This window comes from Mesoplodon mirus (assembly GCF_964341445.2).
Source record: "Mesoplodon mirus genome assembly, chromosome: 1".
Classification (NCBI taxonomy): Eukaryota; Metazoa; Chordata; class Mammalia; order Artiodactyla; family Ziphiidae; genus Mesoplodon; species Mesoplodon mirus.
In genome coordinates, this window is record NC_138976.1 from 2,410,357 (window position 1) to 2,435,401 (window position 25,045).

Genomic DNA, 25,045 nt, shown 5'->3' on the forward strand with positions numbered 1-25,045 from the left:
TGTACAGGAGGTCCTGGCCAGGGCAGGAATCAGGCGAGAAAGAGTAATTAAAGGCATCCAGAGGGAAAAAAGTAAAAGTATCTCTATGTGCAGATGACATGACCTTACATAGAGAAAATCCTAACAACCCCACTAAAAACTATTATAACTTATAAAATAGTTCAACAAGGTTGCAGGATACGAGGTCAATATACAACAAACAGACAAAAACCACTGTATTTCTATATACCAGCAGTGAACAATCAAAAATGAAATTAGGAAAATAATTCGGTTTACGATATCAAAAATAATAAAATGCTTACAAATAAACTTAACAAAAGAAGTGCGAAACTTGTACTCTAAAAACTAGAAAATGTCTTCGAAAGACATTAAAGAAGATGTAAATCATGGAAAGACCTCTCAAGTTTACAAAATGAAGACTTACTATTGCTAGGATGACAGTACCCCCAAAACTGATCTACAGATTCAACACAGCTCCCACCAAAATCTCAGCTGGCTTCTTGGCAGAAGTTGACAAGCTGATCCTAAAATTCATATGGAAGTGCAAGGGACCCAGAATATTCAAAGCAATCTTAAAAGAGAAGAACAAACACGGAGGACTTACACTTCTGATTTCAAAACTTACTACAAGGTTAATATAATCAAGACAGAGTGGTACAAACATAAGGATAGACATATATAGATCAACAGAATAGAATTGAGAGTCCAGAAATAAACTCTCACACTTATGGTCAATTGATTTTCCACAAGGATGCCAAGGCAATTCAATGGGGAAAAGGATAATCTTCAGCAAATGGTGCCGGAACACATGAATAGCCGCCTGCAAAAGCATGAAGTTGGAGCTTCCCTGGTGGCGCAGTGGTTGAGAGTCTGCCTGCCGATGCAGGAGACACGGGTTCGTGCCCCGGTCCGGGAGGATCCCATGTGCCGCGAAGCGGCTGGGCCCGTGAGCCATGGTTGCTGAGCCTGCGTGTCTGGAGCCTGTGCTCCGCAACGGGAGAGGCCACAACAGTGAGAGGCCCCCGTACCGCAAAAAAAAAAAAAAAAAAGCACGAAGTTGGACCCCTTCCTCATGCCACACACAAAATTTAATTCCAAATGTATTATAAGAGCTAAGACTATAAAATTCTTAGAAGAAAATACGGGAATAAATCTCTGTGGCCTGGTTTAGGAAATGCCTTCTTAAATATGGTACCACAAGCACAAGGGACAAAAGAAAAAATTACATAGGTTGAAATTACTTCATCAAAATTAAGAACTTTTGCGCTGCCAACAATACCAACAAGAGAGTGAAAAGATAACCCACAAAATGGGTGAAAATATTTGCAATTCATAAATCTGATGAGGAATTTGTATCCAGAATATATGAACTCTTATAGTTCAATAGAATGACAATCCAATTAAAAATGAGCAAAGTATCTGAACAGAGGTTTCCCCAAAGAAGATATACATATGGCCAACAGGCACATGAAAAGACACTCAGCATCATCACCCATTAGGGAAATGCAACTCAAGCCACAAGATACCACTTCACACCCACTACGATGGCTAGAATCAAAAAGAGAGACAATAACAAATACTGCTGAGAATGTGGAGAAGTCAGAACCTTCATACGCTGTTCATGAGAATGTAAAACAGCCCACTTCCTTGGAAAACAGTCTGACAGTTCCTCCAAAAGTTAAACATAGAGTTACTCTATGACTCAGCAATTCCACTTCCACCCAAGAGAAAGGAAAACATATGTCCACACAAAACCTTGTACATGAGTGTTCACTGCAGCATTATTCACAATAGCCAAAAAGTGAAAACAACCCATATGTCCATCAACAGATGAATGTATAAATAAATTGTGGTTTACAAGAGTAAATTATTCAGCCATAAAAAGGAATGAAATTCTGCTACATGTACCCCATGGATGAACCTTGACAATGTCATGCAGAGTGAAAGAAGCCAGACATAAAGGCCACAAATGGTATGATTCCATTTCATTCAAAGTCCAAAATAGGAAAATCCATAGAGACAGAAAATAGACTAGTGACTACCTGAGTTGAGGGTGGGGTGGGAAATGGGGACTGATAATGTGTATGGGGTTTTAAGGACTAAGATAATGTTAGATAGATAGATAAACGACAGCTAGATGATAGAGATAGATAGATAGATAGATAGATATAGATAGATGATAGAGATAGATAGATGATAGAGATAGATGGATAGATGATAGAGATAGATGATAGATGATAGAGATAGATAGATGATAGATAGATAGACAGATGGATAGATAGATAGGAATAAAGAATTAGTCACAGCTACATAGGAAACTGAACAACCAGAAAAAAGCTATTAATAACTCCAGGAAACACGAAAAGTTGGACACTATTTGCTCAGGAGTTAACAATGTTCTCATTGTTATACTGACTACTGATTTAACCAATACGTGAACGGATAAACAAAACCAAAGCATTTTAGAAAGTGAGCGGAGTGGGAAGAGGCCCTCCCCCACGGGGGCCCTCAGCACTGGGGGAACTGCTTCCTCTCAACCCTGCTCTCCGGTGCCCCTGCCCTGGAGATGGACACATCTGATGCGACCCCTCCGCCCCGCCTTCGAGGACACACCGGCAGACGCCCCTCCTGCTCCTCCAGAGTCTCCCAGTCGCCTGGCTCCTCTGCAGAGCTGGGCTAAGGACATCTGCGCTGGTTGCCAGAGGTGCACGGGAAGTTCTCAGTAGCCCAGCACTTCAGGAATAACAATGGAGATATCATCGCCTCTGCTGTCACTACTGCTCTAAAAACAAAACCAACAGAATGCCAGCGCTCCACAGAGCAGGACAGCGGGGACACCTGGTGGCCAGGGGAGCCCCTGGCTTTGGTCCAGCAGGATCAGTGTCCCCATCTCCCTGCCGTGCAAGGCCCCAGCTGCCCCAGAGTGGCCAGCACAGGCTCAGCTCAGCCACAAGGCTCAGCCCCAAGGGTACCCTCACTGCTTCCTCCCTCCGGAAGCCCACCCTATAGGTGTAACGCCAATTCCACTGGTGTCTCTGCCTCCTAATCTCAGCCCGTTCCTTCCATCTGCTTCTCCTGGCCCCATCCCCATCCAAATCTTGTCAGCTGCTTCCTCCAGGAAGCCCGCCCGATGGCTCCAGCCTTCCCTGCTCTCTCCCTCTGAAGCACCAGCTGGCTGGGCCATCCCATGCCCTTAGTTATGGTCATCGTGGTCCTCACCTAATGAGCACCTGCTATGTGCCAGGCACTGTGCTCAGCCCTTCAGCCCATCACTCGGTTCCTCCCTCAGCACAGCCCTAAGAGGTAGCTACCATTTTTACCCGTTTTGCAGAGAAGGAAACTGAGGCTCAGGTGGCACCTTGACTCACCTGGCTGGGTAATGGGGGAGTTGGGATGCAGACCCTGAGCATGGGCCCTCTCCCATTGCTCTGTGCCCCAACAGAGCAGTTTCTGCAAAAGTGGGTCGAAGACAGTGGGGATGCCAGACCATGAGGGAGCATCTGGGCCACCACGTTTGACAGACGCAGAGGCCAGGCCCAGAGAGGAAAAGGACAAGGTCTCAGAGGAGCTGGGGGCAGCATTCGGCTAGGACCCAGGACTGGGATGGCTTCTCAGAACTGGGGTCCCTAGGGCAGCACAGCCCTCTGGCCACCCATAAAGAAAGATAAAGGGCATGTGGTCCAGGTGGCAAAGCCCTGAGCCCTCAGTGGCCAGCCTGGGGCCAACACCATGAGGCCCAGATCTGGGCAGTCGGTGTCCTGCTGCAAGACTGTCAACCCAGGGAGCCTCCTGAGCAGCCGAAGACAGGCCCAAGTGTCCGGGGCCTCCCAGCATGAGCCCCAGAGTCCTGACTACAGGAGCTGCCTTGGCCTAAAGGAGCTTCTTTTCTGACCCACCATGGCATCAGACCACGTGGGAGGTCAGGGTCAGAGGCCTGCTCTTCTCCCAGGTTCAGGCTGCCCAGGTGTGGCCTCAGGAGGGGCTGGCCTCCCAGACCCCCCATGTGGAGGGGAGCATGGGGAAGTTGGCCCCCAGCCCCAGATCTCCTCTTTTCTCCTACCAAAGTCTCAGAGTTTCTGGGGCTGGTGGCCCTTTCCTGGAGCGCAGCCTGGGGTTCCCAGAACACACAGGCTGCTGGGTGGGGGCACTCTTTGTGAGTAACATAAATAACCCCAACTTGGCTCTGACCTTAAAATTCAGGGTGCGGGTCCCTGGGGCCACTCTGCCCTGCTTCTCCCGGAAAGCTGCCTCAAAGCTGGGCATCATGTGCATCAGGACACAGAGAGACTGAGACCCCAGTCTTGGGCTCTGTGGATGGACACAGCCCAGCTCTGCCCCCAGCGTGTCCCCAGCTTTAGCCCAGCCCCCGAGAGCCCACTGCGGCCTGAGGGCGACCCCTGGCGGCCACGGGGGATATTTCCCACAGAGCCAGGGCCAGGGACTCTTCACACCAACAGCTGCAGTGATGCCTCTTTCCCCAGAGCCCCACCCGGAGTGCACACAGCAGCCCTCGGGAGGAATGAGCTGGATTGTATTAAACTCTCCCACGAACGGCGGAACCTTGTGTGTGTGTGTCGGGGGGCAAGAGCAGTGGAGACCCCGGCCCCGTGCCAGTTCCCCTCACCCCTCCACCACTGGGTCCACCCAGCGGCCAGCCTGGTGACCAGAGGGAAGCCAGGCTTGTGCAGGGCAGCGACGAGGCTCCCAGGACCCTCTTTGCTGGAGCCTGACCCTAAACGAGGTCAGCCTGGTCTCTCACACTCTCCCCACACCCACACCCTCAGGCCTGCGTCTCTGAACGGCCTGCAGTTCCCCGGCTGCCATGCTCTGCGTCCTCCCCTTCTCCCCCTCGTTCTTTCTCTGCCACCCTTCAGATGCCTCAGAAGACCCTTCAGACGCGGCCTCCGCCAGGGCACCTCCCTGGTCCATAGGCTGGGAGTCCCTATAGCCCCTGTGCTCGCCCCCTGGGAGCCCCTGTCAGCCTGCTTTAAAATAAATAATATCTTTACTTGTTTGTAGCCTTCCCCCAGCTCACCTGGGCAAGAACTAGGTTCTTACGCCTGTTATAGTCCCAGTTTCTAGATGAGGGCTTGGAGCACAGAGCTTATCCAGTCGATGTTTGATGCAGAGAGGGGTGGGGAGGGAGGGTTAGATGGATGAATAAACGGATGGATGACGGAGGAATGGGTGAAGGGAGAGATGGATGGGTAGAGGGGGTGATGGCTGGATGGACACATGAGAGGAAGGACGGACAGATGGATGGATGGATAAATAGATGAACCAATGGATGGATGAAGGGCTGGAGGGAGGGAGGGATCGGAGGAGGGGTGAACGGATGGAGGGACGGCAAGAGGAACAGAGGGAAGGAAAGGAGTGGAGGGATAATGGATGGAGGGAGGGAGGGAGAGAGACAAGGCTGGAGGGCAAGAGGAGTGGTCAGTGACAAGGGGACGGGAAGCCACCAGCCACCAGCACAGGAGAGGGGAGACAGAAAGGGAGGAGAGGGCTTCCCTGGTGGCGCAGTGGTTGAGAGTCCGCCTGCCGATGCAGGGGACACGGGTTTGAGCCCCAGTCTGGGAAGATCCCACATGCCACGGAGCGGCTGGGCCCGTGAGCCATGGCCGCTGAGCCTGCGCGTCCGGAGCCTGTGCTCCGCAACGGGAGAGGCCACAGCAGTGAGAGGCCCGCGTACCGCAAAAAAAAAAAAAGAAAGAAAGAAAAAAAGAAAGGGAGGAGAGGGGAGACAGAAAGGGAGGAGAGGGGAGAGGGCAGGGGGCGCACAGCTCCCCTCCCCCCTGCCGCCTCCTCTGTCAGAGGTGTCTCCAGGGCTCCCTGGGAGGTTCTGAGGGCCGGGGATCAATGTTCTCTGAGACTGGCACCCAGAGCACATCTGGGAGCATGCGAACATTCAGAGGTTCCCAGAAACACCTGGGGCACAGAACATGGCAAAAGCCAGACTGGCAGCACCACGCAGGACGGGCTTGGGCATCAATGAGAAGCCATGCTCCGAAGGCAAAGGGGGTCAGGACCCTCGGGTTATGCCTGTGCTACTTCATTTCATTCTCAGGCCTCCCAAAACCTCCAGTCCTGAGGAGTCCCATTTCACAGATGAGGCCACTGACGCTCAGGGTGATGAAGGAAGCTACAAGTGTTGGGCTTCACAGCCAGGTCCCTGCACCACCCACTTGGTGCCTGGGGCCATCTACTCACCTGGATCCCTTCAATGCGCTCGGTGACGACGTAGGCATGGTGCATGGCCACCAGCGGGACCTTGACGCCAGCCATCCGGCCCACGGCGCCTGCCCACACTCCTGCAGGCAGAGCATAGACAGCTCAGCTCTGCTGGCACCTGGCGGGGGCCAGCCAGCTGGGCGGCTCTGCAGGCCTGTCTGCCATGCCAGTGACTCCCCAGGTCACGCCTGGGCCCCCACCCCTAAGAAAGGCCAGGTTTAGGGAGCAGCCAGGGTGGCCACTCGGGAGCCCCGAAGAAACGTGTTCCCACCTGCACAGTTGACCACGCAGGGCGTCTGGATGGAGCCGTGTTCTGTCTCCACAGCCTCGACCCGCCGCACCCCAAAATCATCCGTCCGCACACTGATGCCGGTCACCGGGCAGTTCTCGATGACCTGGGAGCGAGAAGAGCTGCTTCCAAAGCCATGTGGGCGCTCTGAGCACTGACCACCTACCCTCTCCTACCGCCAGCCCAGGCGGTACCCGGGACACCTGCTTCTGCTCAGGCAGGCTTCATGTGACCCCACTTGGGAAATGGGGTGACCACAGGGTGGAAACTAACTCCACGTGTTCCTTGACTTGGAAAACTTGTCCCCCCAGACAGAGGCTTTTTTTGAAAAAAAAGAAAAGGAGGGCTCATTTGACTGATAGATGCTTGCGGTAAAAAGGTCACATACAGTGCAGTTTGGCTCCATTTGATTTACATATACATCTTTATAGAAAATTACTTGCAGTAAAACTACAATGTCAACATTGGTTACCTTGGGGTGATCTTCATTTCTTCTTTCTTGCTTATTTGTCTTTTCTAATCTTTCCTACAACTACGTGTGTATTCGAGACAAAAGAAGATAAAAATTACAAGAAGAGATTTGGGGCGGGTTCACTCTTCCAGCAGGGCCAGACCTCGGGGAAGGGAGGAGAGCTGACATGGGGGACAAACCTGAGGCCGGCCGGCCTCTGCAGGATCGGATTAGAGGCTCAGGTCCTATGTGGAGCAGAGAGAACGGCACGTGTTCTCTTGCCTTCTGGTCTTGGGGTTCTTAGGCAGGAGGGGTGGGCTGGAAGCAGGGGACCCAGGGCCGGAAGGCCATTGTACCTGCGCTCCCCGGGCAGCGGCGGCCCTGGTGAGGGCGGTACAGGTGCCGGCGGGGTCCATGGTGCCGTCATGCGGCACGTACAGGGTCCCGTAGAGGTCATCCACGTTCATCAGCGGATACAGTGCCTTGGTCTCTGCCGGGCTCAGCACGTGGGACTCCACGCCATAGGCCTTGCCCAACTGGGGGACCCAGAGGAAAGTAACTGAGCCCTCGGGGAGCAGACCCCCGTGGCCACTCTCCTCCCCGTCTGGGCCTCCAAGGGTCAGTTCGGACCCTGTGTCCCCCAGGAACCCTTAGCCGGCCACCGTGCCCCAGCGGCCCCCATCCCTCGGGCCAGCTCCGAGGAAGAGTAAGGAGCCCGGGTAGTGCTCGGAAGCAGGCTCTGGGGCCCTCCCGCCTCCCCCATCCAGCTCTAACATGAGCCATGTGACCTGGGGCAAGTTGCTAACGTCACCTGGGGGAATGGGGGTGATCATGGTTTATGTGGTTGACACCTTTAAAGAGCTTAGACCAGTCCCTGGCACATAAGGATTTACTATATAACATAAATAAAAATAATCCCCATAGGTCTGATATTTTGAGCTTCCACCAGGTTTGATGGTCAGACCAGCTCCCCAGACGAGAGACACCGCTGCAGTCCTCTGTCCCAGGCCCCGGGCTGTGACAGACCACACCCCCGACGCATTTGATTGGCCCAAGGGCAGCCAATCAACTGCCCCCAGACATACATCCATCAGGACAGGCTCCGCCCAACTAGAGATGAGCTGAGCCAATCAGATTCTCTCTCCGAGCAGTGGGATTGAAAAGCTGCAGAGACCTCAGCACCTGAGCTGAAAGGTTGCCTGGGCACCTTTGGAGCCTCCATCCCAGCTGATGAGTGAGCAAGGCGGGGGGAAGAGGTGAGGGAAGTAGGCAGAATGATGCCACCTCCTAACCCCAGAGACCCGGCCCGTTCTAATGAAGCCAGGTGCCGCTGCTTCCGCCTGGGCACCCAGAGGAACTCGGCATCCCTGTGACAAGGTACCTCTGCTACCCACACAGGCCGCTCTGCTCGCTGGGCCCTGAGCCGCTCTTCAGTTGGTGCTCAATAAGGAATGAACTGCTGGAGGAGCCAGTCTCAGCCACGCCCTGGAATTTGGGGTCCGGGCCTGGCTGCTCTGGGTGAGGAATCAACCCTCCACCCCAGCAGAGGGCCTTCCACAGCGGAAGGCTTTCTCTGCCGTCCCGCCCACAGTGGCGTTCCCTCAGCCCCGTCGGCGGTGCCGGGAGAAGGGTGCTCCTTCCTCCTGGGTAGCGCAGTTTCTCATCATTCATCCCGACTCCTGTGAGCACCGTGCCTGCTGATAACTCCCTTTTATCGGGCCTCTCCTGCCTTGAGGCTCGGCAAACGGTGCTGCGCAACACGGTCCCATTTTAAAGGTGAGTTTGCCAAGGCTCAGAGGCAACGCCGCTTGGCCCAGGTGGCCCGGCCAGCAAGGGCAGCACCAGGGCTTGAACCCAGATCTGTCGGGGCTCCTTCCCTGTGCTACGCTGCCCCACCCACCACCGGCAGGGGGGCACACACCAACACGACTGGCTCGCCCGGGCGGCAGTGCACCCAGGACATGAGTTCCCGCCCTGGCAGGGGTGCACCCACCGACATGAGCCTCTTGTACTCATCCAGACGCTGCCGGTTGGACGCGATGAACAGGCCCCCGTTCTGGATCCAGCCCGTGTGCAGCCCCGTCTCCTCCTCCAGGTCGCGGCTCACCACGCGCCTCGTGTGGGCCAGAAGCTCCACCTCCACGTCGCTGGGCCGCAGCTGCCACAGCAGGCCTGGCAGGGGGAAGGGCGGGGCGCCATCAGCCCCAGCACTGCGGTGCTGCACCCCGGCTCCTCCCAGCAGGTCAGGGCTCCTGAGGACCAGGCAGTGGGCGGGGAGCGTCTCTGCAGGCCATGGAGAGCCCCGAGAGGCTGACAAGCGGGAAGTGACAGGGTCAAACTGAGTTCCGGGACATCGCCCGTGGGCAGCTCGGAGCGTGACAATCCCCAAGGCTCCCATTTATGGAGCACCTGCTGTGTACTGAGCCCATCACCGGGGGACAGAGCAGTCCTGGGAGGCAGGCATGACCATTTTATAGTGAAATTAAGGTGGCACCAAACGGTTCTGTGCCCAGGATCACAGGACGGGTGATGATGGGGCCGGGACCCCAGCCCAGGACTGACTGAAGTCCAAAGGCAGCCTCTTCACCAGCAAAGCTGCTCCCTTCCGAGCAGAGTTTGGGGAGTGGGAGGCCAGGGGAGAGGGAGCCGTGGGGGAGAGGCTGTGTGGGCACAGCCGAGACAGGACGGTGGGTAGGCAGGGGCAGTGGCGTGCAGGGCCGGCTGTGTCAGCCCTCAAGACACGGGATGCCTGAACCTCTTCCCAGCTCCACATCCAGCGACATCACGCTCACATTGGCCAAAGTGGGAGTGTTTTCCCCACAGAGCCTGGCAAACTTAACGCAGGGTTAAGGCAGAAGGTTGGCTGCCCTGGGGACATGCACACAGTAGGTGCTTTTACTATAGGCCCGCTGGTTAGTTGGCTGAGAATCATGGTGCCCATGGAGGACCCCGCTCTGCATCACCCCTGATGGTCCCTTCCCCGTCCATCCTCTACACCCCGTGGACGGCCCTCCTCCCGGGTGGCTCCGTCCAGGGGAAGGGCTTCTGCTCTTTGAATGGACAGCTGCCTGGGCTCCCAGCTCTGGTCTCAGCTCTGCCCTCCAGGACCCCACAGTCAGCGTCTGCTCCCTCCTCCCCTCCGCAGCTCTTCAGAGACTCAGGGGGCACGCAGGCTCACCCTCAGAAGGACCCCGCATCTTTTCCCCGTGTCCTCCCCCTCCAGCTCAGCTGCCTCTAACAGGCCTCCGGGTGCCAACCCAGAGCTGGCCCCTGGCTGAGTCCAGTCCCTCCCGCCCCCGCTTGTGCCCAAGCCCCTACCCGCCGTGTGCCAGGTGGTCCCGGAGGTCAGCCGCTCCCGCTCCAGTAGCACTGCCCCACTCATGCCCAGCTTGGCCAGGTGGTAGAGGGTCTGGCAGCCCAAGCTGCCCCCACCGATGATCACTACATTGGCTGTGCTGGGCAGGGGCCGGCTTGGGCCCTGGGCACCTGCCCAGGGGTCCCGTGCCTCTTTCAGGGTCTGCTGGTAGGGCACGCTCTTCTCAGGGGTGGGCCGGGCCCCGCTGGTCAGGAGTCGCAGCCCCAGGCCCTGGGCAGGGCTCCGGCGAGGACAGGTGGCGGCCACACGCAGGGCTCGGCTCAGCAAGGCCATGGGGACTCGGCTTGAGCACCACAGGGAGCTGGGGAGAGAGTCGGGGCTGCCTGGGGCACAGAGGGCTCTGTGCAAGTGAGACCCAGGGCTCCTGCGCTGTCACCTTCTGGCCGTCCTCCTGCCACCCACCCACGTCATGTGTGCACCGTGCATTTGTCCACGTGTACTGAGGGCCTCATACGCTTCAGGCTCTGGCTGGGTCCAGGGGAGACCACGGTGGGGGCAAAAGGGGGGCAGTGTGCGTGGCGGGGAAGGGCTGCAGGGCTGCAGGGCCACAGGGTGGGTGGCGGGGAGCCTGGGGCAGGGACACCCAACCCTCCAGCCTGTACCCAACACGCCCTCTGGGGCAACTCCCGTCTCAACCCCAGACAGAAGTTATTTCTGCCACGTTGGCTCCACAGCCCTTTGGGACCCGAGGCAGAAGGTGAGCAAGGCAGTGGGGTCCAGGCCCCCTGCTCCCTTGGGTCATCTCGAATCCAGGTAGGGACTCGGAGGATGGGTGACCAGCCTCCCTCCTCCTCGGTGGCCTCCCAGTAGCCTGCAGGGCTCACCTGGCATCCCTCCCCAGTTAGAAGAGCCTCATAATTATAAGAAGAAAACTGTGACGGGGACCCACCTTCTAAGGAGACAGGACGCAGAAGAGCTGTCTCCCCAGAGGGGAGGAACACAGAGAGGAAAGGACACCTCAGAGAGGCTCCTGGGCCCACGTGTGGGATCAGCAGGAAAGGTAAGAGGGTTTTGGCTGTGGTTGAGGTACTGAGGTGGGTCCCGCACCTGCGTTAATAGCCCTGATTGACATCAATTAGCCAGTTAATTAAGACCACTTCCATTTCCAAGCATGTGCCACATGGCAAGCCGGGAACACGCGTTCTCTCTGCTCGGAAGTCAAGATGACTGTTGTCCCCATTTCACGGAGGGGGTCAGACTGAGACCCAAGGAGGCCCGCCAAGGTGACCAAGGTCACAGGGCCGCCGTGCGGCCAAGCCTGCTGGCTGTCCCGCCCCCTCCCAAACCCCCAGTCCGCAGACACCTCGGGGCCTGGTCTGGGGGAGGAGAGGCTGGGGGGCACCCGCCCTCACAGGTGGGCACTGCCCACCACACCACGTCCGCTCCTCCGCAGGCACCCGGGCTCTCAGGTCGGTCAGGGCTGCCCTGCCCTCACCACAGAGACCCCCCCCAGGGGGTAGGGGCGGAGGAGGGAGCAGGCAGCGGTGATCTGAGGGGCTTCGGGGTGGGGGGTTGGAGGCTGGGGCCGGGCACCCCAGTCCCTCTGTCAGCTCTGCCCCGCTCCAGCGGAGGTGCAGCCCGGCTCGTGTCTGCACTTACCTTTCGTCCTTGGATTTCCTGAACCTTCCAGGAGTCGCCCACAGTGAGGACCTACTGTCAGAAACTCGGCGTCACGTGGGTGCCCGGGAAGCCTTTCCAAGGCCGGGCGTCTGCCCCCCCCTCCCCCGCCCCCGGCCTCCGACCCAGACTCCTTCCTCCCTCCCCCTGCGCCAACGCGGGGGCTGCCGCGTGCCCCTTCCCGGCCCATGGCTAGTCCCGTTCTCCCACCCAGGCCGGGGGTGGAGGGGGCACGGCCCCTGCACGGGCAGCCCAGTGCCCTCCCTCCCGGGCAGCTGCTTCCACACTGATCTGCTCTTCTGCCCTCTCCAACTCTCTCCCACCCGAGTCCGCAGCCTGGCCATTCATTGCCAGGGTTCGGGGTCAGACAGACGGGCTTGGCCTCGTGCTGTTAAGCGGGGCGGCCCAGAGAAGCCCTCCCCGCAGGCGGTAGGATGACGGGGCCGGGGGTGGGGGGTATGGAGGGAAGGTCCAGGCACAGGCCTCAGCGGGAGGAGGGCTGGGAGGGTGCCCAGGCCCCCTGGCCGCCCACAAAGTGTCCCACGGTCGTGCCCAGCCAGCTCTGGGCCTGTCCCCACCCCGCCGGCCCAGGGAAGGGCCTGGGCCCTGCCCTCCCGAGGGCTGTGCCTCCGGCCGGCCACTGCCCCTTGGCCCCGAGTGGCCTGCCAGTGCCGGGCCCAGTGGCTGCAGCACTGCCGTCTCCTTCCTCCCAGCAACAGCCAAGCAGGAACCCGGGGCCAACCCTGCCCTCCCCCTGCTGGCCCCGCCCCTGGAGGCGCTGCCAGCCCCCACCCCACCCCCACCCTTGGCTGGGGCAGGATGCACCGCCCACCGCCAGGCTTCTAGGAGGCGGGCCTGGCACAGCCAAGCGGGCAGTTCTGAGGGCAGCAGCGCCGGGGCAAGTGACCTCTCCCCCTCCTCCCTAAAACAGGGGTCACAGGGTTCTGCAGGTGAACCCGTGCACCCCTGCCTGCCTGTGCCCGCCATGCTCGCCGTGCCAGAAGGGAGCTTAGCACGGCCAGGTGGGCAGAAGGTGCTGGGTCAGCAGCAGCGTCGCGCCGGGGCTGGGGCTCCTTGGTGGGTGATCCAGGGCCTTAGCACAGAGCTTCCTGTCCAGCCTCAGCTGCTCACCCCCAGGGAAGGGGCGCTCACTGCCCTCAGAGGCAGGTCAGGAAGTCTGGGTTGCCCGCGCCACCAGCCCTGGACAGCGCTCCTGACCTGTCTGCCCTCCAGAGCTCCCAAATCCTTCTGTTTCTGGGCGAGACATCCGTGAGCCTCTGGCTTTTCCACTTCACAGCGACCAGCTTCCCAGGGCAGGGATGCCTGCCTCCGTTTGACTGTTGGGGGCACCAGGGCCCAGAGAGGGGAGCCAGCTTGCCTCGGGTCACACAGCAAGCTAGTGGGGGAGCCAGACCAAGCCTGCAGTCAGACAGACGGAGTGGGGCCTCAAGCTAGGTCTAGGGCGTCTGGTTTGTGCTCAGGCAGAAGATGCCCAGAGGAGGTCTGGAACGAGTAAGTACATCCACTTCTGAAGGTGCAAAGAATCAGAACAGGTGCTGCTATAAAAGAGGACCTCCTCCTCCCACGGGGTCAAAGAAAGTATTTAAATTTCTGTCAGTGAACAAAATGGTAATGCCAGCTGCTAATACAGGGAGTGATATAGGCACGATACTGCTGTGATTAATACAAACAAATACGTGTGTTCTTATTCCCACTGAGCTGTCCAACTGTCTTGCTGCCAATTTGTCTGCCCTGTACATTTACTGAGCACCTACTGTATGCAAAGAACTGCAGGGAGACCCAGAGGCAACTAGGACCCATTCCCTGCCCTTGAGGGCCTCAGGGTCCAGGAAGAAGATGGAGGCAGGGAGGGGCGAGGCGGCCACGAGGCCGGCTGTGTTGGGGGTTGTCCTGAACAAGCTGTCCGTCTTTCCAGCAGAAACCCAGGAGGCCATCTCGGAGGAGGTGGCGGGGGGCTCTGGCCTATGTGCTGTCGCCATTGTCAGTCCCCATCATGGGGACAGAGACTGTCACTCCCCGCCCCCCGGCCCCTCTGGAGGAAGGCTGGCTCCACCAGCACAAGGCTTCCTGGGGCAGTGCTGGGGTCCAGGGCAGAGAGGACAGCAGCCTGGTCACTCAGCAGATGGCAGGCTTGGCCTTGCAGCCTGAGGCAGGGCTGCCCTCCCTGGGTGGGGTGAAGGACAGGTCAGAGGGGGCTAGGAAGGAGCATGACCTCCTCAGACCCGTAGACACGGGGTGCCCAGGCGAGGGACACAGTAGCCACTGCAGCCCCAGGACCGCAGCCAAGGCAGCCCAGACCTCCCTTTGCCCTCTGCTCAAAGACAAGCAGCTGTTGCAAAATTGTCCCAAGCAAGCGGGCAGCACAGTCCCCCTGGACTTTGGACGAGGGGTGGTGGCTGGAGGGCTGGGCTTGCCTGTGGGTCAGCGTTGTAGGATTTGTCATCGATTGGGTGCTGCTTGGGTCTGGAAGAGGGCCACAGGTCAGGAGGTGGGCAGGCTCCATCTAGGGACCCTGGACCAGGGTCCTGCTGCCAGGCTGCTGTGCCATCTGGGCTTGTCTCCCCTCTAGAAGCCTCTTTCCCCATCTGGGAAGCAGGAACTATAACCCCTGCACTGTCAGTTTCAGGGAATTTTTGTGAGTTTCTCTGCATGTTATTACGGGCCTTGAGACACCTCCTCTGGCCCAGGCTGGCCCTCTCCATAGCCCCGGCCAGCCCTCCACACCCACCTGCTGGCCAGGCTCCCAGGGCAGAGGGAGGCGTCTGCAGGCCGCCCTCTGACTGGGCAGACGTCCAGGGTGGAGTGGAGGACTGGTCAGGGGAGGAGGTTCCACCTCGGAGCTCTGCGTGTGGCCCTGCAGAGGAGGGACATTAAGTAACCAGCCAACAATACCTGGCCACATCTGACCCAGCCACACCTGGTACTGGCCCCATTTGCCCCTGAGCCTTGCCAGCAGGGCACACCTATGGGGGGGGCGGCGCAGGGGGGGCAGCAGTGTGCTGAGTGCTTCATGTGTGTCATCTCAGGGGAGGGAGGAACACTGTTGCCCATTGTAGAGATGAGAAAACCAAGACAGAACACAGCTAATGGGCACCAGACCCGGGCAATTCATGGACCAGGGAAGTTTCCAGAACAACTGTTGAGGGCTGCATTTGCACTGCCAAGATTTTATTTTTCCAATATGAGCCTTAAAAAAAAAAATGACATCAATTCCCTGCCCATGCCTTCATGAAGACAATGTTTTATTATCTGGGGCTAAGTGGTGGTCCTTCCAGAGAGGCAGGTGGGTGCCCCTCCCCCTAGACGCACATGCCGAGGGCAGGTGAGGACGACTGGGGGCTGCAGCTGCCCTGTCTCCACACACACACAGCGGGCGTGGGCAGCTGCGTGCCAGGGCATTGAAGCTCCCACTTCACTCCGTCATTTCTTTCCAACGTTATTTGTGATGGAAACAAATGTAGGAATGGAACTGGTCACTCTGGCCGCTGAGCCCGTGTGGGCGGGGCCAGCACCAAGATCCAGACAGCAGAGGAGAACGCGCCTTCCCAGGAAACACCGTCCCCTGGTGGCCACATGTGAGTATGACACCCCCGGGAACGCTGGACCCAGAGACTGGGAATGCAGCCCCCTGGACAGGGACTGTCCCCAAAAAGGGGACCTGCAGACGGGCAGGGAGGTGGACCCCCACTGGGAGTGACAGCCTGGGCTCTGTCTGGCTGTCCCGCAGTCCTCCACACGGAACACTCCCCTGGCAGGGAGCTTCCTTACTGAATACTGCCGGCTATCTCTGAGTGCTGGGTGAGTGTCCCCCTCTGCGACTGGGATGTGTCCACTTCTCCCCATAATTCTGTGTGTTTTTACTTAATGTATTTTGAGGCTATGCTGTGAAGTGTATTAACCTCCAGAACTATCACAGCTAATCGGTGTTAGTGAGCCTCCTTATCCAGTGGGGTGCCGCTGAACGTTGAACATTTGGCTCTCCAGGTGGGGAGCGCTGGCTGACTGCTGCCGTGTACATGCCCCCACCAGGGCCAATTTCAACCTGCCGATGAGAAGGACGCCGCCGATGAGAAGGACGCCACCGAATAGAGACTTGGGAAGAGGCTACACCCTCAGCTCCCATGAGCTGGCACCAGCCGGTTCCAGTGCACCCACATAGGTTTTAGGTGCATGTGTGGGTTTTCTTTTTCTAGGGAAAGGAAAAGATCAAAACTAAATTGTTAAGGAAAATAAATTCATCAACTTGTGACTAAGGAACAGGAGTCTGAGTTAACCCACAAGAGTTGTAAAACCTTCTCAGTAAAGCTCCCCACTGCCACCCCCCCTAGAGCAGGGGGAACCAGCTGCCCTAAGACAGCCATCTGAGCCAGGGCTGTAATTTTAAAACCCTGTAATCTGTGTACATTTAATACATTTGTAATTTTCTTGGAAAATTTGGAAAAATTATTTTCCAACTTGGAAAAACTTGGAAAAATTACTTTTTTAAAAAACAAATGGAGGCCACACACTTTATGTCTGAATATTTTATTTAATTTTGGCTGTGCCGTGCAGCATGAGGGATCTTAGTTCCCCAACCAGGGATCAAACTCGTGCCCCCTGCAGCAGAAGCACAGAGTCCTAACCACTGGACCACCAGGGAATTCCAAAATTACATTTTAAATAGATAATTTGAAAATGCTTAACGGAGACATAAAACTTTTTTTTTTTTTCTTTTTTTTTTTTTTTTTTTGCGTATGCGGGCCTCTCACTGCTGTGGCCTCTCCCGTTGCGGAGCACAGGCTCCGGACGCGCAGGCTCCGGATGCGCAGGCTCAGCGGCCATGGCTCACGGGCCCAGCCGCTCCGCGGCATATGGGATCCTCCCAGACCGGGGCACGAACCCGTATCCCCTGCATCGGCAGGCGGACTCTCAACCACTGCGCCACCAGGGAGGCCCGGAGACATAAAACTTTTGTTCAAGGAATCAATGTTTTGTTCCAGCCTGAAAGAAGGACTATGTGTGAAAAGAACACCTACTTCCAGCCCTCTGCTCTTGCAATGCAAGCTATCAAGGTCACAAATTTTGGTTCAAGTTCAGCTTTAGTATTAGTCGACAACTTTTGTTACGGAGTATTTTTTTTTAATTTAATTTTATTTTTGGCTGCGTTGGGTCTTCGTTGCTGCACGTGGGCTTTCTCTAGTTGCGGCGAGCGGGGGCTACTCTGCTGAGGTGCGTGAGCTTCTCATTGCGGTGGCTTCTCTTGTCGCGGAGCACGGGCTCTAGGCGTGCAGGCTTCAGTAGTTGTGGCTCAGATTAGACAGAGTCAGAGAAAGAGTAGCCCCTCCCGCACCCCAGGATCTGCAAGGCAGGGCAGTAGGCATTCCCAGACAACTCCCATAAGCACTGGAACCCAAGGAGTTTGCTTGTACTTCTCCCTCTGACCAGGCCATTTTCTCCTGGTCCTACTGTAAGAAGGTAGTCTTAGGGTAGGGGTGACGGTGTCATCCTCTGGAATGCAAACACACTGTGTGTCCGCCAGCAGCACTGGCTTCTAGGCTTGCCTTGCAAATGTCTCCCAACAGTGCTTCCTTGACCCACACCATGTCATGCTGTGGTGCCGTCTGAGCCCAGCTGCCCGATGGTCCCAAAGTTTGATTACAGGTCTAGAAGTTTCGTTTGATCGTCTGACTGGCTTGGTTATTCTTCATGGTTCCTTGGTCACTACACCCAGTTCCGATCCCTTTTAGACTGTTTTTAAGCATAATTATTTTGTAGTCTGTTTGTGGATCCGATTCAGTGGCCTGTGGTTTTTGCTACCCATTTCCCTGTGTTACCTGTGCTTTTGGACAGTGAGTGTTATGTTTCTTGGAACTTTCCCTCAGGGACTATTTGAGGCTGAAATTGAAAGCGGATTCTTCCAGAGGTGATGTGCATTTCCTTTTTCCGGGCACTCAGGAGTATCAACAACCTGTGATCCTACTTTACACTCTCAGCTCCCGGTTTTTCAGACCCGCAGGAAGTGCAAATTCAGGCGGCAACCTTCTTCGGTGCCAAATTAGAGTTACACATGGTATGTGTTTCCTAGGGCTGATGTTAACAAAGTACCACAAACAACAGCGATTTATTCTCACAGTTCTGGAGGCCAGCAGTCCAAGATCAAGGTGTCAGCAGGGCTGGCTGCTTCTAAGGGCTCTAAAGGAGGACCTGCTTCCATTTCACAGCCTGTTCTCCCTGCGTGCATGTCTGTCTCTGTGTCCAAATTTCCCGTTTATAAGGATACCAGTCATATTGGATCAGGACCCAAGCTCATTATTTCATCTCAACGTGCCTACACCTGCAAAGACCCTATTTCCAAATCCGGTCACATTCACAGGTACGGGGACTTCATCGTATCTCTTTGGGAGGGATACAGGTGGATCCATAACACGTCCTCAGGGAAGTTTTTGCTTTTCCCTCCACCCATCGTCAAGGTCCAAGAAACAGAATTTTCTCTGCCGTCCCACAATGGCTGTGGTGGCTGCAGCAGTGGCGAACTCCTAGGCATCTTGACATTTAGAGTGAGGTCCACTGGGGTCCCAGCTTTAAGAAAGAGCTCACCTATTAGATTTGGTACTTTGGTGGGGGGCTGGGCTTTGTCCCCTCTCCTCCACACCCATCCAGGCTCTATGAACTGGTACTCAAGCTCACTAGGCTGGGTCAATGCCCATAAGGAGGGAGCCAGCTGACCTCTCTGGACTCCTGCCTACACTACACTCACTTTTGGCTTCTGCGTGTTTCTTCTTCATTACCGGCTCAGTGATGAAATCAGAAACACTTTCCCACCGCTTTCGTTGTGCTTACCAGGGAGGCTGGGCAGAGTATCCAATGTACCGTTGCAGGCAGAATAATGGCCCCCCAGAGACGTCCACCTCCTAATGTCCGGCACCTGTGACCACGTTACCTCTCATGGCAAAAGAGACTTAGCAGATGTGATGACAGCGAAGGACCTTGAGATGGATTTTGTGGGCAGGACCCATCTGATCACGTGTCCTTAAAAGTGGAGAACATTTCCTAGCTGTGGTCAGAGGGAGACAGAGAGACGTGACCACAGAAGGGTCGGATATACAACCTGCTGGCTTTGAAGATGGAAGAAGGTCATGGTCCCGGGAATGCAGACGGCTTCTAGAAGCTGGAAAGGCCAGGGACAGATTCTCCCCTAAAGCCTCCAGAAAGGAACACCCCCGTGCAGCACCTTGATTTCAGCCCAGGGGGACCTGTGCGGGGCTTCTATAACCCATGGAACCCTAAGACAACGGTGTGTGCTGGTAATTTGTCATGGCAGCAACAGAAAGCCAATCCCCCTACACACCGCCGGAAACAGACACCAAGCCTTTTCTTTTCAGGCAGCATCCATCACCTCTACGTGAGCCGTGATGAAATTGGACTATTTTCTCTTCCCTACCCTCTCTCATCTCCATCCAACTTTAGTTCATTATCTGTTCTTTCTTAGTGTTTATCTTTATGCTGTTAAGTATACTGACACCTCTATTAGTTTTCAGGTTTCAACCAGGTCTTGACTTCTACCTGGAAAAGATGAGAAAACCAGTGCACCTATGCTGCCTCTCACCTCCTGTCTCTTCCTCTTCCCAGCGCTTTCCTGAAATCATTTTGACATTTGTTCTAAGGGACAGGGTTTAGAATCGTTATATTAGGTTCTGAAACCAAATCTTCACCTCGTCTGAGACATGTTCCTGCAGATAGAGGTTCAACATCCCCCCGATCCTGTGGTGCAGCTTCCCCCCTCCTCCGGCTCCACGTTGGACCCCGGTCATTTCTGTAAGCAGCGCTCCCATGCAGAACAGTCCCTGAGATGCTGAGGGTTGGAAATGGCCTACTTGCTGCCTTACATTTAGACTTTGTGAGCACGACGCCTTGGGCACACGGACAGGCTGAAGTCTAGGGCAAACCCAAGCTGTTCTCCCGGTTAAGGCACTTGATCTTTTGCTTGCCGCCCAATGGATTTTATTTTCTCTTTGAAGCCCAGGGTTAACCATTCTGTTAATTCATTCTTTTATTTCTGGAAAGCTTAAAAAACACATTGAAATATTTGTCCTGGTCCGTGATCTTGTTTTGATCCACGTGTGTTAGAGTTCCCTGGCCTGTGAGGACCTGTGGCTGACGCCACGTGTGTTAGAATCCCAGGTCCCAACCCCAGGTGGCCTGAGAGCCTAGAAGCTGCCCTGGCGTTGGCCCCCCGTAGCTGCTGTGCTCCAGGTCTCTCCTCTCTAGGATGGGCCCCCCCTCTCAAGCTCAGCCTTGCATTCTGTGTCTTCTAGGGCGTTCCCGTCAGTAGTGGTGGAGTGGCGGGCAGAGGGGTCCACGTCACCTCAGGAAATGGGTTGTTTCCTTCTTTCACCCAGGGAGTGTTTCTCAAACTCTGGACCCAAGAGGCCTCCACGGTGGCCCTGCCCAAGGGGAGTCTGCAGTTGTCAGAATCAAGGGGGCTTCCCTGGTGGCACAGTGGTTGGGGGTCTGCCTGCTAGCGCGGGGGACGCGGGTTCGGGCCCTGGTCTGGGGGGATCCCGCATGCCGCGGAGCAGCTGGGCCCGTGGGCCACAGCTACTGAGCCTGCACGTCTGGAGCTTGTGCTCCGCAACGGGAGAGGCCGCGACGGTAGGGGGCCCGCGCACCGCGATGAGGGGTGGCCCCCGCTCCCCGCAGCTGGAGAGGGCCCTCACACAGGGACGGGGACACAACACAGCCAAAAATAAAATAAATAAATTTATGAAAAAAAAAAAGAGAATCAAGGGGCAGGGCACTCAGTGCCCCTCAGAGCCCGCAGGCAGCCACCCTCAGAGACCAGGAGCGCACGGCTCCCATCTGCTTCCCAGCGTCTGGGGTAACCTTGGGCAGGCAGGCCTGTCCCTGCTGGGCCTCCACCCCGTCCACACGCAGGCCGGGGGCTTCCCACCCTTTTCCGGTCTGGACCCCTCAGCGGGTGCTGCTGGTGCCCTCCCCAAGGGCCCCCAGCCCCCATGTTCACCCGCAGCTGCCCCTCGGGCCGCCACAGCTGCCTGCTCCCCGGCCTGGAGCTTTCTCCGGGGCCGTCCAAGCTCAGGGCAGCTGAGTGCCGGCCCAGGGGCTGGTCAGCGAGGGGCTGGACCTTTCCATCCCCTATGTGTGGACACGAGAACTCGGAACTAGAGGCTGGTTCTCGGGGAGGCGGTGTGGGGACACCTGGCCTCTCGGGGGACTCAGGCCTGAGAGATTCTCAGAGAGGGGGCGGTCCCCCCATCTGGTTCTCGGGGCACCAGCTTAAGCCAGGCTCTGAGGCTCTGGGTCCTGGAGACCAGGGCTGCGGGCAACCTCCAACACTCTCCAGCTGTGTCACCTCAAACACCTGCGGTCGCCTCCTCGGTCTGTGACAAAAACTGACATCTGCTGAGCACCAGGTGTGTGCCAGGCCCTCACCACCCCAAGGTGGGTCCCGTCTGGTCCCATCTCTGCAGTAACAAGACCCAACATTCTCCAGGCTGTGCACCCAGCCCAGGTCCTGCATCCGCAGCCCCCAGTGTGGCCAGGAGTGGCCACATGCCCAAGCCCTGGGTAAGGAGAGTAAGGGGAAGTGTGTGTCAGCTTCTGCATCTGCCCACAGCCTCAGTGGCAGCAGCTCTAGCAGACACCTTGGACCACGAGGTAACTAGGAGGAAGGAAGTGCACGTGGAAGGTGAGGGGAGCCTGGCGGGGGGCGCCCAAGCCACCCTGGGCCACCACCTCTGCACTGCTTCCCCGTAAGGGAGAAATAAGTCTCTACCGTACTATTCTGATTTTCTCTACCACAGGCCACAGAGTCACCCTCCGGAGAGATTATTTTTATCTCCAACACGTATATATAAAGAAACATGCTCAGGAGGTGAAGGACATGCCCAAGTGGCAGGGCTGGGGTTTGAATCGCATCCAAACAGAAGACAGTGACACCCGCCTCTGAGAGCTGCTGGAGGGGTCACAGAGCGCTGCACAGGAAGCCCGTGACCTGGGCCAGTCTGGAGGTGCCTGGTCGGTGGCCTGGCATCATTGTCGCTCCAGACCCCCAGCGGGTGCCTGAGGCCGAGCCACCCCAAGGCCCATGTCTGACCCAGGCCACCGCCCCTTGGGCCAACAGTATCCGGACGGGGCAGACCCTTCTGGACACAGAGGAATCCAGCCAGTCCCTCCTCCCCAGCATGAAAGCCCAGCCACTCCTGCAGAAAAGAACTCAGGTTTATTTGTGGTAGAAACCGTGGTCTGAAAAAACCCTATTGGCAAATGTACAGTTTGCGTTCTGTTTGGGGTCACCACCAGCTGCGGGACCCCCAGATCCCTGACCCGCATGCGTCGGGCTCCTAAGTTTTCACAGCTAATCTCAGGCCCCAGGTCCGAAGCCCCGCCAGAGGGCGTCCCACCTCCTGCTGCAACCACCCGCATCCCAGCCTGTGCCCGGCCCTCCTCGCCTCCTGCTTCCTGCAGTGCAAAAACTAACCCACCCAAGACAAGCTTCCTAACACACAAAAACAAAGCAAAACAGTCACAAGAACCAGGTTCTAAATTAGGTTTTCTCAGTGTCCTTCGTTATCACGCCACCTTGTTTCATGATGACCTCAAATATACATTATTTTCTTGCTATTATAAAATCTCTTCCTTATTATCCACAGATATATAATGGGAGTTTTGGAGGAAATAACTACCAACTTTTTTTTCCCTTAAAAAGCAAACAAGCCAAACCAAAACCAAAACGAAACAAAACAAAACCCTAACAACATCAATAACAGAAACCAAAACTTTTCCGACAACCGTAAACAAGAAAGGCGCTGGCCGGCTGGTTTTCTCCCCTCCCATCCCGGGCTCACAGCTGGGCCAGCTGCGCCGAGGTCACGTGCAAAGTGCTGGGTGCACCCTGGCAAGGATTTGGGTCTGCTCTCTCCGTGGAAAATCCTTCCTTCCCCCGCTTTGCCCACCGCCCCCAAATACAATCCTGTGACCCTCATTTCCCAAGCCTTTGCTGGCTGCCTTGTCTCTCCTGCCTGCACACGCCCTCTCAGACCCCCTCCCCATCTCCTCCCCACGCCAGGATGCTGCTGTGTCGAGCTGAGGCTGGAGATCACAAGGCTGACCTCAGAGGAACCCCAGGGTGCAGTGTGGCCACCAGAGCCCACCCAGCAGGGGCCAGCCTTGGCAACACCCGACCACGTGCAGCTGACCGAAGGGAAAGGGGGACCCACGAAGCCCACGCTGCACCCGTAGCTTTGGCACGGATCTCAGAGGGGACAGCGTCACTGGGTCTCATGCGACATCCGGGCAGAGAGAAGAGGGTCCGGCCAAGCCAGCCAGAGGTCAAGGGCCAGGAGGCGTGAGGAGGGCGAGCTCGGGGGTGGAGCTTCCCCAAGAGCACTTACTTTGGGCTGTGGCCGCAGGCCCTGTTTCATGGGCTGCAAGAGCCCTTGGAAGGAGGACTTGCCAAGGGCTAGAACCGACATCTGTGCAAAGGCTGGGAAGACCCTCAGGGACCCCCTTGCAGGACACGGGACACCCAGAGGGCCCGCCTGCTTGGGAGCGGTGGCGGGGGGCCTTCTTCTGGAGAGGAAAGTGAGCAGCAGAGACCAAGCAAGCGGAAAACCCGTCTGCTTCCCGCCCACGTCAGGGCTGACAAACGATGTATCCACCTGGCAGCAGGACAGGACAGACACACACCAAGGACTCAGGGCAAAGGACAGTACCGACTGGGGATCAGGGTCGGCAGCTTCAAGGTTCCTAAGGCTCCCTCCCGAGAGAGCGGCCACCCTGGGGTCTCTGCACACCCCTGGTGCAGAGGGACAGGAGGAGGCCGAGGGGCTGCACAGGCCCTGGCGATGCTCTCTCCCTCTGTCCCCAAGCACAGCAGCCTGGCTCTGGTCCCTTCCACCTCCCCCTGGGAGCAGCAGGAATGCAGCAGGGCTGAGGGTCCAGAGGCTGAGCAGAAGGGACCAAGGGGAAGGTCCCCAGCCCTCCCTGGGACAGCATATGCCATTCAAACCTAAGCTCCTGCAGGCCATCTCGACAGGACAAGGGAAAGGTGAGCTCTGGCCTCAGCTGTCACCCAGAGCCTGGCTCGCGATACCACAGGCGCTCCCTCTCCTCAGCACTCTGGTGGTGGCAGCCAAGCAGGGCTGGCCCAGATTTCCTGTATGTACAAGTGGCGTACCCAGGACAGGCCACCAAGGGCAGGCTGATGGTGGGACGGGTCACATGTAGGCTTCTGAACACCCTCCCCATCCCCATGGGCTGTTGAAGACTGGAAGGTTGGCGGGCATTTCCCCTCCGAGTCTCAGAGCTGGAGACAGACTTCAGCACTGGAGCGACTCTTCCAAGAAAATCCGCGAGTCCTGTCCGCATTCTTGCTGTCACTGGATGCCCTCTTCTTCTACGTACGTTGAAGGAAACCAGCCAATCTGAGAAAGATGGCAGACTCACGTTAAGTGTGTGTGAAGGGTGAGGGCAAGTGGAGGTCTGTGGAGGTGGGTGATTCTTTAAAAGGCTGGCGTTCTAAGGCACGCCCACCCCCAAGAGAGGCCGTGGAGAAGAGGCAGAGAGCCTAGCGGAGCCGAGGCCCAGGAGTAGGGGTGACTCTGAAATGCACCAGCCCAGAGCAGTTCAAGACGACCTGCCCACCAGCTAACTGCCAGCCAGAAAAAAATTAAATCCTCTCTGGAGAAAAATAACATCATCTAGAGCCTCTACGGTGTTTTATACGCAAGCTCAGCATTTAATCAGGAACAAGTGACAGAAACTAAGAGAAAATGCAGACAGCAGAAACCAATCTACAGGTCATCCAGATACTGGGGTCATCTGTCAGGAAACGTAAGTAACTCTAACCTGTCTGTTTCAGAAAACTGATGAAAAAGCAGAAAATTTTCCCAGAGAACTGAAATCAGAAATCAAATAGAAGTCCTAGAACTGAAAAATATAATGACTGAAGTTAAGAGCAGATTAGACAAAGCAGAAAAGAAGACTAATAAACTGGAAGATAAGTCAATAAAAAGTAATGAGATGGAAAACCAGAGAAAATGGATGAAACACACATAAAACA

The 25,045-nt window shown here is 56.6% G+C and overlaps 2 protein-coding genes across 7 annotated transcripts in view; both read right to left on the bottom strand.

Moving 5' to 3' along the window:
• SARDH (sarcosine dehydrogenase) overlaps positions 1-12,031 on the bottom strand; it is a 63,296-nt gene extending 51,265 nt beyond the window's left edge. The window contains exons 1-7 of one of the 2 annotated variants that reach the window (XM_082612217.1): positions 11,947-12,031; positions 11,237-11,408; positions 10,290-10,648; positions 8,965-9,143; positions 7,328-7,507; positions 6,503-6,626; positions 6,211-6,311 (exon numbers count right to left, since the gene is read on the bottom strand). In XM_082612217.1, the coding sequence (XP_082468343.1) occupies positions 6,211-6,311; positions 6,503-6,626; positions 7,328-7,507; positions 8,965-9,143; positions 10,290-10,620 (915 nt within the window). In that variant the 5' untranslated portion in view covers positions 10,621-10,648; positions 11,237-11,408; positions 11,947-12,031. The remainder of the gene's footprint in view (positions 1-6,210; positions 6,312-6,502; positions 6,627-7,327; positions 7,508-8,964; positions 9,144-10,289; positions 10,649-11,236; positions 11,409-11,946) is intronic. The other variant, XM_082612216.1, reaches the window with a different exon arrangement.
• A 12,182-nt stretch (positions 12,032-24,213) lies between these two features.
• VAV2 (vav guanine nucleotide exchange factor 2) overlaps positions 24,214-25,045 on the bottom strand; it is a 176,184-nt gene continuing 175,352 nt past the window's right edge. For all 5 annotated transcript variants that reach the window (XM_082614300.1, XM_082614301.1, XM_082614299.1 and 2 more), the window contains one exon: positions 24,214-24,407. In XM_082614300.1, the coding sequence (XP_082470426.1) occupies positions 24,360-24,407 (48 nt within the window). In that variant the 3' untranslated portion in view covers positions 24,214-24,359. The remainder of the gene's footprint in view (positions 24,408-25,045) is intronic.